General features: G+C 69.4%; 2 protein-coding genes across 2 annotated transcripts in view; both read left to right on the top strand.

Annotated features, from left to right (window-relative positions):
• Positions 1-1777, top strand: part of DOCK6 (dedicator of cytokinesis 6) — a 58588-nt gene extending 56811 nt beyond the window's left edge. Inside the window, 1 exon segment of the mRNA XM_037887832.2 lies at positions 84-1777. Within this exon segment, the coding sequence (XP_037743760.1) occupies positions 84-126 (43 nt within the window). The 3' untranslated portion in view covers positions 127-1777.
• A 3422-nt stretch (positions 1778-5199) lies between these two features.
• Positions 5200-16114, top strand: part of KANK2 (KN motif and ankyrin repeat domains 2) — a 29363-nt gene continuing 18448 nt past the window's right edge. Inside the window, 2 exon segments of the mRNA XM_043532713.1 lie at positions 5200-5283; positions 5578-5719. The gene's annotated coding sequence lies outside the window, so the exon portion shown is untranslated.

Here is a 16114-nt window from a genome sequence, read left to right on the forward strand (position 1 = left end):
CCCGCCGGGGAGGGGGCGGATTTGCCACATGTTAATTTCACCCATTGGATTAATTAGAGGCTTCCCCCCCTCGCCCCCACCAGAAACTCTCTGAACAGGTCTAGTCTCCACAAGCTGGAGGGCTAGGAGGAGCCAGCGGGATCACCGAGGACCTTGGACCGGCTGCGTCCGCTCTTCCAGCCTGGGGGGACACACCCCGCCAGCCTCCAGAGTGCCTTGCTGAGCCCCCCGTATGGAGCCAGCCCAAGCCGCCTCCCCCGGGTCCAGGCCCACTCTCAAACTCTGCCCCCAGCCGGGCCTGCGGGGAGACCACTCGACCCAGTCAAATGCCAGGTGTATCGGGGTCGTTCTCCGCCCCTTCCCGTTGCCTTCTGCTGCCCGGGGCGTTAAGGGCAGGGCCCCAGGGCTCGGGCCTGGTGTCTCTCCCGCGGCCTGGGCCCGGTGCTGCAGGAGCCAGGCGGGCTGTCTGGCCTGTTTACCTAGCAGCCAGCGGTAGAAGTTGGGTGGCCCCAATCCTGCCAGGGGCCCTGCCTCTGGACCAAAGCTCAGCAAGCTGCCCTCGGAGCGTCTCCCCCTGCGGATCCCCCAAATGCGGGCAGCGAAGCGGCACCAGGCCAAGATCACCCCCCCCCCATGGCAAATGGCGCAGCTGGCTGGTTCCTGGGGCTAGAGAGTGGGGCAGGCCATGGAGGTCCCCCTCCCAGTGCCGGGAACAGAACCCAGGAGTCCTGGCTCCCCCTCAGTGCCGAAGCCAGGGGCCCTATGGCCCTTGTGGTGCCTGAGGATCCTGCTCCCCCACACCTCTGGGGGGGGGACACAGCCTCTGCCCAATCCCTGTGCTGGGGGCGGGGGGGGACAGCCGGAGCCTTCCAACCCCCCAAGTGCCTGGGCCAGCCCTAGCTGTAGTGGAAGGGGGGGGTGCCCCACTTCCCGCCCCACTCACCTCTGTATGTTTCTTTTCTCACCCTGAGGAGCCTTCCTCTCCCCCGCTTCTGCTATCTCTTCCTTTGACCCCCAGCGGGGGAGCCCTCTGGGACGTTCATTAACCCATGGGTGGAAGGGGTGCCCTGGGGGGCTGAGCTGGTTAAATGGGGGCGGGGGGGCAAGCGGGGGCAGGGTGAAGCATAGCCATGAGGCTGTTCCACGTGAGTCGGGGAGGGGGGGCTGGTCTACTGGCAAAGGGGCACAGAGATGGGGCGGGGCTGCCAGGCCTGGGCCCCTCCATTAGGTCCCACTCCAGGCCCTCCACCTGTGGGGTGGGCAGGGGATTCCCCGGGCCCTGCAGTGCCAGTGCGAGTCCCCCCACCCCCCAGCTGTACCCTGAGGGGGCCAAGAGTGTCCGGCGTGGGGCCCTGCTGCCCCCTCAACTCCAGCAGGGCCTGGATGGGGAGTTGGGAGGGAGCCCAGACCTTCCCTGCCCCCTTCAAATCACTGGTGCTGTGCCCCCCCCCTTCCCGGTCTGGGCCACTGGCCTTAACCCCAGACTGGAAACTCTCCCCCACATTAAATACCAGGTGGGGGAGGGGTGAAGCTGTTGCTGCCCCGCCCCCCCAGCTCCCTCCCCTCCCGTGCACCCCACTGGATTTGGCTCCTGCCTTGCTCTGGGCCAGGACATGGGGGGACGTGGTCTCCCCTCAGCGTCCTCCGTAGCACCCCACCCCGGGCCTGCCCCCCCACCCCGCATCTGGCCGGCTGGGACCGCGGGGAGAGGCGCCGGCCGGGGGTTTATTTATAAAGCGATTTAACAATAAAACCCCAAACCTTTGGATTGTTTGAATTCCCAGGAGCCGAGTCTGGTTTGTGTTGCAGTGGGGCCGAGTGAGGGCGGGGGGGGGGGCTGTGCAGACACCCCCAGCCAGGCTGGGGGCCCCTCTGCCCGCCAGCCCCCGTGCAGCCCCCCAGGAATGTGGGGGCCCCCTCGGGCTGAGCGCTGGGCAGACACATCCCTGCCTGTCGAGCTGACGCTCGCCAAGGCTTTGGAGGGGAAACTGAGGACACACCCTCCCCCCCCCCCCGCAGGCCAGTGGCAGAGCCAGGCCCCACTACCCACCCGCCCCCTTTCGCTGGAGCTTGTGGTATCTAATCTTGCCAGGCCCATGCCAGGGCGGCGTGTGCTGGGTGATAGCGCCCAGCCCTGATAGACCCAACGGCTGGAGCGGGGCCTGGCGCGGGGGAGGGGGCAGTCAGCTGCGCCGGGGGGGCCCAGCTCGGGCACGGGCAATTGGGGGGCAGGCGCTGCTGACACGCGGGCACCTGGGCAGGAATTGCTGATGGCCGTGGGGGGACAGCGGGGGTTAGGGGCTGGGCTGGATGTGAATTAGTTACTGTTAGGTGTATTATGGTAGCACTGAGATCTGGGGCTCCCCCACTTGGTGCCAGGTGCTGCCCAGCCCTGTCTGAGATCCGGGCCCCGGCGCTGCCCAGACACGCAGCGAGAGACTCTCCAGACCCCAAAGAGCTCCCAGACTAGCTAGAGGCAGGGTGGGAGGGGAAACTGAGGCAGGGGGCGGGACTTGCCTATGGTTGGAGCAGGGGAAAGAACCCAGGTGTCCCAGGCCATGCGGCTGGGGTTCGGTAAGGCAGCCGGACGGGGCCCTCGCGAGGTGACGCTGCCTGCGAGTCGCCCCAGCAGGCCTGGGGCCCAGCAGCTGCCAGGTGTGGGGAGGGGGACGAGGGGCCCTGAGATGGAGGCCGGGACCTCGGGTTCAATGCCCGGCTTGGCGCCAGGCCTCCCTCAGGCCCCCGGGCAAGTCACTGGGTCCGGCTGGGCCCGTTTCGGGGGCGGGAAGGGGGGATTATCTGGCCCTAGAGCTGCTCAGCTGCGGGGCGGCCCAGCCCAGGGCCCTGGCAGGAGCAGACGGGCACAGCCGAGCAAAACGCCAGCTCAGGGTGGTGCCACATGCATCTGGCTGCAGCCCTGGCGCCGTGGGGCTCGTGAGGCCAGGGATAAATGTCCCTTGGCCGGCCCCTCTCTGCACCCGCTGGGCTGAGCCCCCTCTGCGGGGCGGGGCGCCCTCCCCCAGGCGTCAGGGCAGAGCTGGAGCCCCCAGCAATGGGAAAGACGGGAGCTGGGCTGCTGTTTGCAGAGCGACGCCTTCTGCCCTGGGCCTCTGAGCCGAAACCCAGCCGAGCAGGGTGAGGAATCGACGCAGCTGGGTTCGCCGGCTACCCCGGGGGCGGGGGGAAGCAGCTGGAGCCAAAACCGGGGCCCCGTGGGGCCGGGCGCTGCCCAGACCTCGACCCTCGAGTGCAGTGTAACTGGACAGCCAGCAGGATGACGTAACTTGCCCCCCAGTCAGGCGGGGCCGAGGCAGGAGCAAAACCCAACTCTCCCTGCGCCCTCCCCCGGAGCCCCAGTGCAGGCCGAGGGCCCGACCCTTCCAGGATCTGCCCCCCACCTCGCCCGCCTGGTGGAGTCCGGGCTGCAGGATCGGGGCCCGGGTTTGACAGCAGAGCCTTGCGGCCGGCAGCACCACAGTGATTTGGTGCATCCAAACCCCAGCCTGCTCTTGGCTGGGGTCTGGGCGGCGCCCGGCGCGACGGAGCCCTGATCTCGGGTGGGGCCTGGGCAGCGCCCGGCACGACGGGGCCCTGATCTCCGCTGGGGCCTGGGCAGCGCCCGGCGTGACGGGGCCCTGATCTCGGCTGGGGTCTGGGCGGCGCCCGGCGCGACGGGGCCCTGATCTCGGCCGGGGTCTGGGCAGCACCCGGCGCAACGGGGCCCTGATGTTGGCTGGGGCCTGGGCAGCGCCCGGCGCGACGGGGCCTGGTCTTAGCTGGGGCCTGGGCGGCGCCCGGCGCGACGGGGCCCCAATCTCGGCTGGGCTCCACCCATGAAGCTCTAACCCACGTCATTATCACTAGCCACAAACTCTGCGTGTAACGTTTCAGCTCCAAGCAAAAATGCACCAAGAGCCGGGAGCAGCAGCTAAATTAGAACCAGGCCCGAGAGCCGGTCACCAGCCGCTGCGAATTAACTCCTGCCAGGCTGCCTTCCCCTGCCTCGCGGCCGCCCGCAGGACCCAGGGGGAGCCCCCGGAGAGGGGCAGCGCAACGGGCAGGGCCTGGCTTTTAGTTCTGGGTCTGTGCAGCGCCTGGCACGGGTGGGGGGGTGGGGCTGGGCGCTACCGTAATACACCTAATAATTGCCACTTACTGTGCTGATGGAGGGTGTAAATGGGCCCCCCAATCCCCACAGATTCCCCTGGAATGTTACCTGGCACAGACCCCCACTGAGATCAGAGCCCCAGCAGCCCAGGCGCTGCCCAGACCCCAGCCGAGATCAGGGGCCCATCACACCGGGCGCTGCCCAGACCCTGACCGAGACCAGGGCCCTGTCGTACCGGGCATTGCCCAGACCCCGACCAAGATCAGGGGCCCATCACGCCGGGCACTGCCCAGACCCCGACCGAGATCAGGGCCCCGTCGCGCTGGGCACTGCCAGACCCCGACCGATATCAGGGCCCCATCGCGCCGGGCACTGCCCAGACCCCAACCGAGACCAGGGCCCCGTCGCGCGGGCACTGCCCAGACCCCGACCGAGACCAGGGCCCCGTCGCGCTGGGCGCTGCCCAGACCCCGACCGAGACCAGGGCCCGTCGCGCCGGGCGCTGCCCAGACCCCGACCGAGATCAGGGGCCCATCACACCGGGCACGGCCCAGACCCCAACCGAGACCAGGGCCCCGTCGCGCTGGGCGCTGCCCAGACCCTGACCGAGATCAGGGCCCCGTCGTGCCGCCCAGGACCCTCAGGAAGACGTGGCCGTACCCTGATGAGCCCAGCCCGGTTTCGCCCAGTTGGCCCAAATCCCCTTTGCCTGGAGCTCGGAAGCAGCCGGGCCTGAGGCCCAGCCCTTGGCGCTCTGGGCTCCTGGTTGTGCGGCTCCCCGGCGGGCCACAGCCCGGGCTCTGGTTCTGCTCCTCGCAGAGGAATAGCTCAGTGGTTTGAGCATGGCCTGCTAAACCCAGGGTTGTGAGTTTCAATCCTTGAGGGGCCCATTTAGGGATCTGGGGCAAAAATTGGGGACTGGTCCTACTTTGAGCAGGGGGTTGGACTAGATGATCTCCTGAGGTCCCTTCCTGCCCTGATCTTCTATCCCACACAGCGCTTCGCACGCCGGATCGGGCCCACTCACACTGGTCGCTGCCCCTTTTAGCTGGGGAGGGGTGTGTCCCGGGCAGGGGGCGGGACCGAAGGCAGCCCCAGGGCGCTGGGCTGGCTGGTCACTTTCAGAGGGAGTCTCTGCCCGGGAGACTGGGAAACTGACAGCGGAGGGAAAAACGGTACCAGACCCTGCAAAATCCCCCCAGATCCTCCTCTGCCCCCTTGGCGCGGGGCCCCCGAGGGGCGCAACTGGGACCCGGAAGGCCGGAGACCCAGGGAACCCGCCTGTTCTCCCAAGGAGCCCGACTAATTTGGTGCCACCCTGGGGGCCCTTTGCAGGCACGGCGTCGAGGGGGAAGTGGGGAACAGGAGGGAGCCGGCGTCTCCTTTGGGCCTGTGGAGACCAGGTCCCGTTCCCCGAGTTTAGCTGAGGTCACTTCACCGCTTCTTTCTCTGCCCTGTTCAAAACCCAGATTCTGACCCCGCGCGGCGCCGCCATCCCGATGCCCCCGGCCCCCCGAACCGCCGGTTCCCGTTAAACCGAGACCTTTCTTCTCGCTCGCCAGGTCGGGACGGGGGAGGAGAGTCCGACGTGGGGACGGGGTTTCTCCCAAGGTAAGCGAGCGACGATCCCCGGCCTCCTGCTTCGCCCGGGTTCGCGGTCTTCGCCAGGCGACTTTCCAGCCGGATTCCCCGGCCCTCGTTGGGCAGGACCAGGAGAGGAGCCCGGGAGTCGGAAATGTAACTGCACCCCAGGGGCGTCGATCGGGCTGTCCATGGTCCATTCGAAACACAGCGAGGGCCCAAAGGCGGCCTCAGAAGTCCCCAACTCCCGACCAAGCGGCTCTGGAAGAGACTGGAGTATTTTGCTGGGCCCTTTTCTCCCGGGGTCCTGCCCTCCAGCCGGCGAGGGGGAGCCGTGTGCCGGGGACGGCTCCGCTCGGAGGCAATCGGATATATTTTGGAAGGGCACGTTCTGGGCTGGACTGAGCTGGGGGGAGGGGAGCTCTGGTCAGTCTCCAGCTCCAGATGTTTGTCATTAGACTCCAGCGGCTTTACCCCTTGTTTTCCACTTGTGTGCCGGGGGTGGGGGCTGGGGTGGCTAGTGGCTGGGCCAGCCGGGAGGGGCTCGCAGAGCGGCTCCCTGGGCCTTGGGGAAGGGAAATGCGGGAGCGACCAGTTTGGGGGCTGAGATCGGAGCAGGATGGGGGCTCCCAGGGGAAGCGCCTTGTCTTTGGCCCCCTGGGCCTGCAGTTTGATTCCCAGTTGGGGTTCCGGAGTCAGGTCCCGGGCCCAGCCTGGCCCCCCACGATAGATGCTTGAGCAGCAGCCCTGGGTCAGGCATCTTGGCTTCTCCCTACACATCTGGGTGCCAGGTGAGGGTTGGGTGGTGCGGGGGGTTGAAATCACTCCAGGGGATACGGGGCGGCCCGCGGGCCGCTGGGGAGAGGGCGGACGGTGTCAGTCTGGCACATGCCAGGGCGGGAGGTGGGGTCAAATCCCAGCTTGCCAGCGACTTGCTGTGGGGCCCTGGCTGCTCACTTAGCTCTCCGGGGGTAACGTGGGGGCCATGACCCCTGGACTGGGAGATCCCAGGGGCAGGGACTGGAACTTATTATGAGTCTGGGCAGCGCCCGGCACAACAGGGCCCTGATCTCAGCTGGGGTCTGGGCAGCGCCTGGCGCGACGGGGCCCTGATCTCAATCGGGGTCTGTGCAGCGCCCGGCGCGATGGGGCCCTGATCTCAGCTGGGGTCTGGGCAGCGCCCGGTGCAACGGGGCCCTGATCTCGGTTGGGGTCTGGGCAGCGCCCAGACCGATGGGGCCCTGATCTCGGCCGGGGTCTGGGCAGCACCCGGCGCGACGGGGCCCTGATATCGGCTGGGGTCTGGGCAGCGCCCGGTGCTATGGGGCCCCGATCTCGGTCGGGGTCTGTGCAGCGCCCGGCGCGACGGGGCCCCAATCTCGGTCGGGGTCTGTGCAGCGCCCGGCGCGATGGGGCCCCGATCTCGGTCGGGGTCTGTGCAGCGCCCGGCGCGACGGGGCCCTGATCTCGGTTGGGGTCTGTGCAGCGCCCGGCCCCATGGGGCCCTGATCTCGGCGGGGTCTGGGCAGCGCCCGGCACAACGGGGCCCTGATCTCGGCCGGGGTCTGGGCAGCGCCCGGCGCGACGGGGCCCTGATCTCGGCCGGGGTCTGGGCAGCGCCCGGCACGACAGGGCCCTGGTCTCGGTCAGGGTCTGGGCAGCGCCCGGCGCGACAGGGCCCTGATCTCGGCCAGGGTCTGGGCCACGCCTGGCACAACAAGGGTCACAAACCTCGGCCGGATCTCTGTATCGAGTAAGCAGTATCTCATTTCTCCTCCAGTTGCTGGAGGCCAGATCCCCCCGGACTCACCTGCCAGGTGGAAATGCCCCTGGTTTAACAGGCTCCCACGGCGGGAGGTTATAATACACAGGAGGTTCACGAGCTACGTTGCAGTAGCACCCCAGGCCACGGCTGAGTCGGGGCCCTGGGGGGCCTGGTGCTGCAGACACAGAGGGGCAGAGCCTAGAGCTCCCAGGCTAAGATCCCAGCTCTGCACGTGCAAAAGCGATTGCAGAATCGGGGATAATCACAAGAGCCGTTTCCTGCATCCCCACATGCAGACAGGTAGCTGCCTCTGGTGGGGAACGCGGCAGCCGTTTGGAACGGGAAGCGAGGGAGAATCCTCGGGGGACTTTAAGGGGGTGGAATTTAGGGGGAGGGGCCAGTAATAAGTTTGGGGGGTGAAGGTCGGGATCGGGTGGCGTTTCGGTGGGTGGCCGGGGACCTGACGGGCCATGTCCCCACCCCGGCAGGCAGGCTGGGTGCGGCGGCCGTGGGGGAGGTAATGGTGGGACAGTGCCAAGGAGCAGCTGAGACGTGTGATGTCAGAAGGGAAGGATCAGAACCGGGATTAGCCGATTAGGGCCGATTAGCAATTAACCCCTCCGTGGCCACCGCTAAGAGCTGCTGGGGGAAAATCCTCTCGCAGCCATGGCTGGGATCGGGGACCCCCCCATTGTGTGTCCCCCCAAATTCAGGGCCCCCATCGTGCCGGCTGCAGCCCAGACCCCAACTGAGATTAGGGCCCCATTGTGTGTCCCCACCAGTCAAATGTGGGGCCCCCATCGTGCTGGGCACTGGGACATGTACTATGAGAGCTCACATGGAGGAAACTGAGGCACGGAGTGGGGGAAGGGACTCAGCCAGGGGATCAGAGGCAGACATGGAACCCAGGTGTCCGGGCTCCCAATCCAGTGCCGCAGCACCTCGGGGGCGGCCACCTGGCCCCAACATCTGCTGCTTTCAGCTTCTGCGCAGGCTCCTTGCCAGGGAGCCTGGGGGGGCCAGGCAGGGTGCAGGGCCGGAGGCTGGGCCCCGATCCCTCCCCGCCCCAAGCAGGACAACAGGGCAGGAGACGCCCCCCCTCCCCCCCAGGACATTCTTGACGGTGGCTCAAAAACAGCAAAAGCGGAAGGAATTTCTGTGCCCAACAGGGGTGCCGCCCCCCATTCTCAGCGCTGGGCAGGGAGGGGCCGCGGGTAGCTGGGCCCAGTCATGCTGGGAGACAAACTCGAGCCGGTTGTGGGCTGGACTTGGCCCATGGGAAGGGGGGGTTGGGGGATGGGGCAGCAGCAGTGGGAGGGGAGGCTCGGGCTGGGGGGGGCTTGGATTGCGAGGGGGGGTCGTAGGGCTGTGGGCAGGGGAGGAGGGATGGGGCAGAGGGTGGGGGGGTCCCGGCCTGCAGGGAGGATCGGGGGGATCCGACCTACATCAGCCAGTCTCTGTCTCCCCACATCATAGCTTGAGGAGCCCCCAGCCTGATTTCCCCCCCCCCCCCCCCCCCCCAGTCACTGCCGTGGGCCATGCAGGCTGCTTGGCCCAGGCCTGTCTGGGTCGGGGGCGGCTGCCACACGTGGGGCTGGCTGGGTTTGGGGTGAGTGTGTGGGGTGGGGCTGCTCTGGGTGGAGGGATGAGCCTGTTCCCAGGGGCCACGGGAATTGTGGGATCCCCCTGGCACACTCCATCCCCCAGATCAGCTCCCCCAGTATCCCTCCTGCCCCCCACCACTGCCGCCCACCACCCAGTCCAGCCCCATGGGCCCAGCTAGCCAGGCTCCCCCTGTTCCTTGCCGCCCCAGTCTGGATCCCTGGACCCAGCCACTCCGGTCCAATCTCCAGCGCCTGACACCCCAGAGGTCCCCGCCCCCTGCATTAGCGGCGCGTCCTTCCTGACCCCCTGCGGCTGCCAAAGCCCTGAAGCCTGCGGCTGTTTTTCCCCCTTTGCAGCCTCTCTGCTTCCTCCAGTCTCGGCGCTAGGGCCAGGAACAGCATCGGGGGGGGGTTGGGCTAAGTCCTGCCTTCTTGTGGGGGGCTCTGTGCCATTTGGGGAGAGTGAAAAGGGTCCCCCGACCTTCCCCCTATTCCAGAATCTGCCCCACAACCTGCAAGCCCATTTAAAGCGCTGCAGCCCCTCTCTCCCACGCCCTGGTCTGTGCCAGAAGGGGAGGATTTACACGGACACCCCCATTTTGGGGGCCCCGTCTCTTAAGGTGCAGCCCTCCCCACGGCTCCCCCCAGTCCCTGTGCACTGGCCGGACCCCGTTGGGGGGGGAGGGGGGCTGGGGGGCTCCCGAGGCTGAATGGCTCCGTTGTGCGAGCGAGGCGCGGGCGGCGGGGGAAGGTCAGACAATCGCTGCTTTCATGCCAGGCCCAGGCGGAAGTAGGAAAAGTCCCTAAGGGGGCCCGGGCGGGGCCTGTGGCTGGGGCGGGGGCTCAGAGCAGGGGGGTGGGGAGCTTGGGGGGTGGGATTCCAGCTGGGATGGGGGTGGGGGCTTGATTTATTTCCTGCAGCTCCCCCCTGGGGCAGAGACAGGGGCAGGAGGTCCAAAATCTGTGGGGCTGTAGCATGGACCATTTGGAGGTCCTGCCCTCCTTCCATGCCAGCCCCTCACCCGGCCTCTGAGCCCATCCCCACGGCCGCAGAAGGGGGAACGGGACACCGGGCCTTTCCCCTCTGACCAGCCCCAGGCTGGGGGCTGGCTGGGGGAGGCAGGGGGCAGGGCCCGGGGCCCGGCTGGGATACCCTGGCCTTGGCCCATGGGGTGGGTTTTGGGGCACCCTGTCCATGTCTTTGCCACAGGGCTGGCTCTGAGGGTGTTGTCCGAGGCCCAGAAGCCCCGGGGATGGGCACCCTGGAGGGGTCACTGCTCTCAGCGCCGTCCCAGGGCCCAGCGCACCATGGGTGGGACCAGAGCAGCCTCGCCAGGGGTTGCCTAGAACGGGGGCACTGATCCGCGGCTGTGTCTGCGCCCGGAGCTCCTGCTAGGCGGGTGCCGCCCTGGCCGTGGCCCCCGCACTCTTTTGGGGCACTTGCACTTGCTGTGGGGGGCCGGCGGGGGTCGGAGCTGGGCAGGTCCCGCAGTCAGTGGGGGCCAGGTGGGATCAAGGCCGCTGTGGCTCAGACCAGAGCTGGACGCAGGCGTCTGAGAAAACCCAGTCCGGTGCCTCGGCCAGGAGCAAGCCCAGGTTTCTTATTCACTGCGTCCCCCTCCACCCCGCACCCCCTGAGCCTGGGCCCAGCCGACCCACTCCACCCCGGCACCAGCCTGGCGCCAGCACCCTCCTTCCCTGCCGGGATCCCTGTATAACCAGCCCCGGGGCCCCACCCCAGAGGTAGCTGCATCTCAGCGCTGGGGGCAGGGTCCCTGTACAACCAGCCCCCGCTCCCCTCCCCTGTGTACAGCTCTGGGCGTGAAACCCGAGCCCCGGCCGGACCCATGTGAGCCGGGCCCAGACTAATTGGTTCCATGTGCTCCCAGGGCTGTGCAGGGGGGGAGCGGACCTGCCTTAAAGGGGCCGCACTGAGGTCTGGGGTCGGGGAGAGTGTCCCTTCTGTGATCCTCCCCTCCCAAGCTGCAGCCTGGCATCCTGGCCCTGTAGAGACCGGTCCGTATGGGTCACCCGTGGGGAGAGCACTTGGACACAGGGCCCTGGGGTGTGATCTGGGGGCCCAGAACCCCCCTCCCAGGCCTGGATCTGGAACCCAGGTGTCCTGACTCCCAGTCTCCCGGCACATGCACCAAGGCTGGGGGGTGACAGTCCCTGGGTGGTGGACGGGGGGAGGCCCAGGCCGGGGTCCCTCTAACCCTATTGGATCCCCCCCAATTCCCTGGTGCCCTGGGGGTTCCCGACACCCCGAACAGCAGGATTAGCAGGGCCTGAGCTGGGCTGGAGGGATGGTGTGGGCGGGGGGGGGGGGGGGGGGTCAATGGAAAACACAGACACAGGGACACACCCAGGCAGCGCGGCCCCCACCCCTCGGGCGTGTCCCGGAGCCAGCGCCCTGCAGCTCCCGGCTGCAAAACAAGCAGGAATGTGGCAGCTTTGCCCCAGCCTCCTGGCCTTCTATAGGCAAAGCCACATGTGGGGGCTGTGGGTCAGGAGGGAGGGGCCGGGGGGAGCCCAGGGCTGGGGATTCAGGGGGCTGTGGGTTGGGAGTGAGCGGCCGGGGGGAGCCCAGGGCTGGGGTTTCAGGGGGCTGCGGGTCGGGAGGGAAGGGCCAGGGGGGAGCCCAGGGCTGGGGTTTCAGGGGGCTGTGGGTCGGGAGTGAGGGGCCGGGGGGAGCCCAGGGCTGGGGTTTCAGGGGGCTGTGGGTCAGGAGGGAGGGGCCGGGGGGAGCCCAGGGCTGGGGTTTCAGGGGGCTGTGGGTCAGGAGGGAGGAACCGGGGGGGAGCTGGGGTTTCAGGGGGCTGTGGGTCAGGAGGGAGGGCCGGGGGGAGCCCAGGGCTGGGGTTTCAGGGGGCTGTGGGTCGGGAGTGAGGGGCACCGGCAGGGCTGGGCTAGCAGGGGGCTGCGGGGCGGGAGTGAGGGGCCAGGGGGAGCCCAGGGCTGGGGTTTCAGGGGCTCTGGGTTGGGAGTGAGCGGCCGGGGGGAGCCCAGGGCTGGGGTTTCAGGGGGCTGCAGGTCGGGAGGGACGGGCCAGGGGGAGCCCAGGGCTGGGGTTTCAGGGGCTGTGGGTCAGGAGGGAGGGGCCGGGGGGGAGCCCAGGGCTGGGGTTTCAGGGGGCTGTGGGTCAGGGGAGGGGCTGGGGGGAGCCCAGGGCTGGGGTTTCAGGGGGCTGTGGGTCAGGAGGGAGGAGCCGGGGGGGAGCCCAGGGCTGGGGTTTCAGGGGGCTGTGGGTCGGGAGTGAGGGGCCGGGGGGAGCCCAGGGCTGGGGTTTCAGGGGGCTGTGGGTCAGGAGGGAGGAGCCGGGGGGGAGCTGGGGTTTCAGGGGGCTGTGGGTCAGGAGGGAGGGGCCGGGGGGAGCCCAGGGCTGGGGTTTCAGGGGGCTGTGGGTCGGGAGTGAGGGGCACCGGCAGGGCTGGGCTAGCAGGGGGCTGCGGGGCGGGAGTGAGGGGCCAGGGGGGAGCCCAGGGCTGGGGTTTCAGGGGGCGGAGTCTGGATTGAGGGGTGCTGGCATTGCTGGGTGCAGTGCCCCCCCGCCCCCAGCGCTCCCAGCAGGGACCCCAGGCCAGTGCCGGGGGGCGAGGGGTTTCCATTGCCTGGCCTATGCTGGCTGGCACCGGGGCGGGGCTGGCACAGCAAATTCCCTGCAGCCTGTGCCCCCCGCAGGTCAGTCAGCCGCCCCCCAGCCAGCCCCACTCTGGCTCCTTCAACCCGGGAGAGCCCCATGGCGGCCACTCCCTGCTGCGGGGGGCGCTCTCCTCTCCTCCATGGGCCACTGCCGGGAACAGGGTGGGGCTCAGTATCCGGGGAGAGCGCCCCCTGCTGCCCCACCCCCTCCCTGCAGCACAGCACCCCCTAGGGCTGCACTGGGGCACTGGCCAGCCCGGACTGCCAGGGGATCGCCTGCCTGCCGCGTCCCGCCCCAGAGGTGGCTGCATTTGGGGCAGGAGCCAGGTCTCTCGCTGGCCAAGGCAGTGGTGGGGCCCAGGGCAGAGCCAGGAGCTGGCAAGGATCCCACGGCGCCAGCTGTGGTCAGGAGCGATGGATGTTCCAGCGTGGGGGAGCCGGGGCCCCGGGAACCGGCCAAATCCCTCCCCAGCCGGGGGCTGCTCTGAGCCCGGTTCCCCCAGGGCCGACCGCGCCCTGTCGGGTGGTCTCTGAGCCAGACCCCGGCTGGGATGCTTGGCTCCCCGGGGTGGGCAGGGCCCGGGCCAGCCCGGATGCCCCGGAGCAGCTCCTCTCCCGGGCCCAACTCACCACCAGCTCCAGCCAGCGCCGGCGGGGCCTCCGGGGTGACTCACGGGAAGCGAAGGAGAAGGGGGTGTCTCCTGGGGATGGGGTCAGGGAGCGGCTCGTCCAGCCGGCAACTCGCGGCCCTCGCCGGCTCCTTTCCCTCGCCCCGGCCTCGCCCGCGGTCTCTGTGTGTCCCTCCCCCTCCCATTCGCTTCGGCGGGGCTTTCGGGCTGCCCTGCCCTCTTCTCTCTATGTCCTTTCCCTTCCCTCCACATGTCCCACCTCCAGGGGACCCATCTCCTGGTCTGGGCGGCGCCCGGCGCCACACGGCCCTGGTCTCGGCTGGGGTCTGGGCGGCGCCTGGTGCGACGGGGCCCTGATCTCGGTTGGGGTCTGGGCAGCGCCCGGCGCAATGGGGCCCTGATCTCGGGTGGGGTCTGGATGGCGCCCGGCGCGACGGGGCCCTGATCTCGGGTGGGGTCTGGGCGGCGCCCAGCGCGACGGGGCCCTGATCTCAGCTGGGGTCTGGGCGGCGCCCGGTGCGACGGGGCCCCGATCTCGGGTGGGGTCTGGGCGGCGCCCAGCACAACGGGGCCCTGATCTCGGCTGGGGTCTGGGCAGCACCTGGCGCGACGGGGCCCTGATCTCAGGCGGGGTCTGGGCAGCACCCGGCGCGACGGGGCCCTGATCTCGGGTGGGGTCTGGATGGCGCCCGGCGCGACGGGGCCCTGATCTCGGGTGGGGTCTGGGCAGCGCCCGGCGCGATGGGGCCCTGATCTCGGGTGGGGTCTGGATGGCGCCCGGCGCGACGGGGCCCTGATCTCGGCTGGGGTCTGGGCAGCACCCGGCGCGACGGGGCCCTGATCTCGGCTGGGGTCTGGGCAGTGCCCGGCGCGACGGGGCCCTGATCTCAGGCGGGGTCTGGGCAGCACCCGGCGCGACGGGGCCCTGGTCTCAGGTGGGGTCTGGGCAGCGCCCGGCGCGACGGGGCCCTGATCTCGGGTAGGGTCTGGGCAGTGCCTCAATCTCACTGTTTCTTAATACTAATTCTTTCGGGGTCCAGGGGGAGATGGAACAATTGAGCGTGAGTCCAGCATTGGGGGGCGTTTCCCCCACATCCTTCAGCTCCCAGACCCTGCCGGGAGGGGGACCCACCCCAGCCCCGCACCACGGGGAGGGGTAGGGAGAGGCTGAGCCGCGTCCGGCCTGTGGTGGGAGGCTCGGGAGCGAAGCTAAATTTTCCATGCACAGACTGGCAGCTTGCTGGGGGGTGGGGGGAAGAGCACGCCGGGGGGACTCCAGGGTCCTCTCCCAGCTCTGGGAGGGGAGTGGGGTCCAGTGGTGGTGGTGGGGGGGGCAGGCTGGGAGCCAGGACTCCTGGGTTCTCCTCCGTTCAGTGACTGACACTCGGTGCCTTTTGCTCCGCAGGGCAGCGACCGTCGCCGGGCAGGTGGGGACGGCTCGGGGGGCGACGTGCCCGGGGGCAGCATGGTGCTGGCGTCCCGTCTCCCCCCGCACAGGCAGAGTGATCGGGAGGTGCCGCTGGCTGGGGTGAGAGCGGGTCGCCAGCCGCGGGGGGCGGGGGTGGCGGAGCATACCCCCCCTAGGACCAGAGGGTCGAAGGGTCCCTGGTTGTGCAATGAAGGGCTCACAGGTGACTGTGCCCAGGGAGGGGGCACCCGGCCGCGCTGCCCGACGGGCCAGGGACCCCCTGCTTAGCCCCAATGTAGCCCGCTGAGACTGGGGCCGGGCAGCTCCCCTTGGCGGGGCAGGAGTTGGGGGGCAGGGGGGTGGGAGGGAGCCTTTGGGGGACCCGTGGCCGGAGCAGGGGCTCCCGGGGGATGGGCAGTTAGATGCAGCACACGACACAGCCGGGTCCGCTTCGTTTCGCCCCACGCGGCCCCCCTGAGGGTCCCTCCAAAGGAGGCTGCAGCGGCTGCCCCTCGGGTGGGCAGGGGGTCCCCAGCTTTGCTAAGGGCTGACCAGGGGGAAGGGGCACCCGCTCTGGGCTGGGCAGGGGGTGACACTCGCAGGGGGGCGCGTAGGAGGAGGGCTGCCCCAGGAGGAAGGACCCTGCGTGGGGCGGGAGGGGGGCCTGCTGTGCCCCAGTGGTTCCCAGAGCAAGGCCCACGGCTGCCTCCCTGCCCGGCACCCAGGGCCCTGCTCTGCGCCCTGGGGGGGGAGCCGGGCCTCTGGGGGTAAAGCCACCCCCCCACCCCGCTGGCCACCGGGGCCTGGGCTGAGACCTGCCACGCTTGGTGCACAATGGGGCACACACAGGCCTGAGCTGGGGACGACCCCGAGTCCCCCCCGACCCCCCCAGGGCAGATGGGAGCCCGCCCCTGAGGGGAAGGGCCTCTTGTTGCTTTTGCCTCATTGCCCCCGTGCCCCTGGCTGGGGGGGCTGCAGGCGGGGGTTGGCGGGGGGGCTGAGCCTGGCCCGGCGGCAGGAAATTCTCACGTAGCCGCCTGCAAAACTGTTTATTTTTAGAGCAAATCGCTGCCATATACGGAAAGGACCCGGGCTGCGGGGGCCCTTCCCCCCTCCCTGTGTGCCCCCCGCTGCCCCTCCCCCTCTCCCGCCCCTCCCCCACTTCTCCCCTGCTCCCCCACTGCCCATCCCCCCCTCCAACTCCCCCTCTGCCTGTGCTCCCCCTCCCCGCCCCATCCCCCCCTCCACCCTCCCCTCTCTCCCTGTGCTCCCCTCCCTCGCCCATCCCCCCCTCCACCCTCCCCCTCTCCCTGTGCTCCCCCCTTCTCCCTGTGCTCCCCTCCCCGCCCATCCCCCCTCCACCTCCCCCACTCCCTG

Source organism: Chelonia mydas, chromosome 20 (assembly GCF_015237465.2).
Source record: "Chelonia mydas isolate rCheMyd1 chromosome 20, rCheMyd1.pri.v2, whole genome shotgun sequence".
Classification (NCBI taxonomy): domain Eukaryota; kingdom Metazoa; phylum Chordata; order Testudines; family Cheloniidae; genus Chelonia; species Chelonia mydas.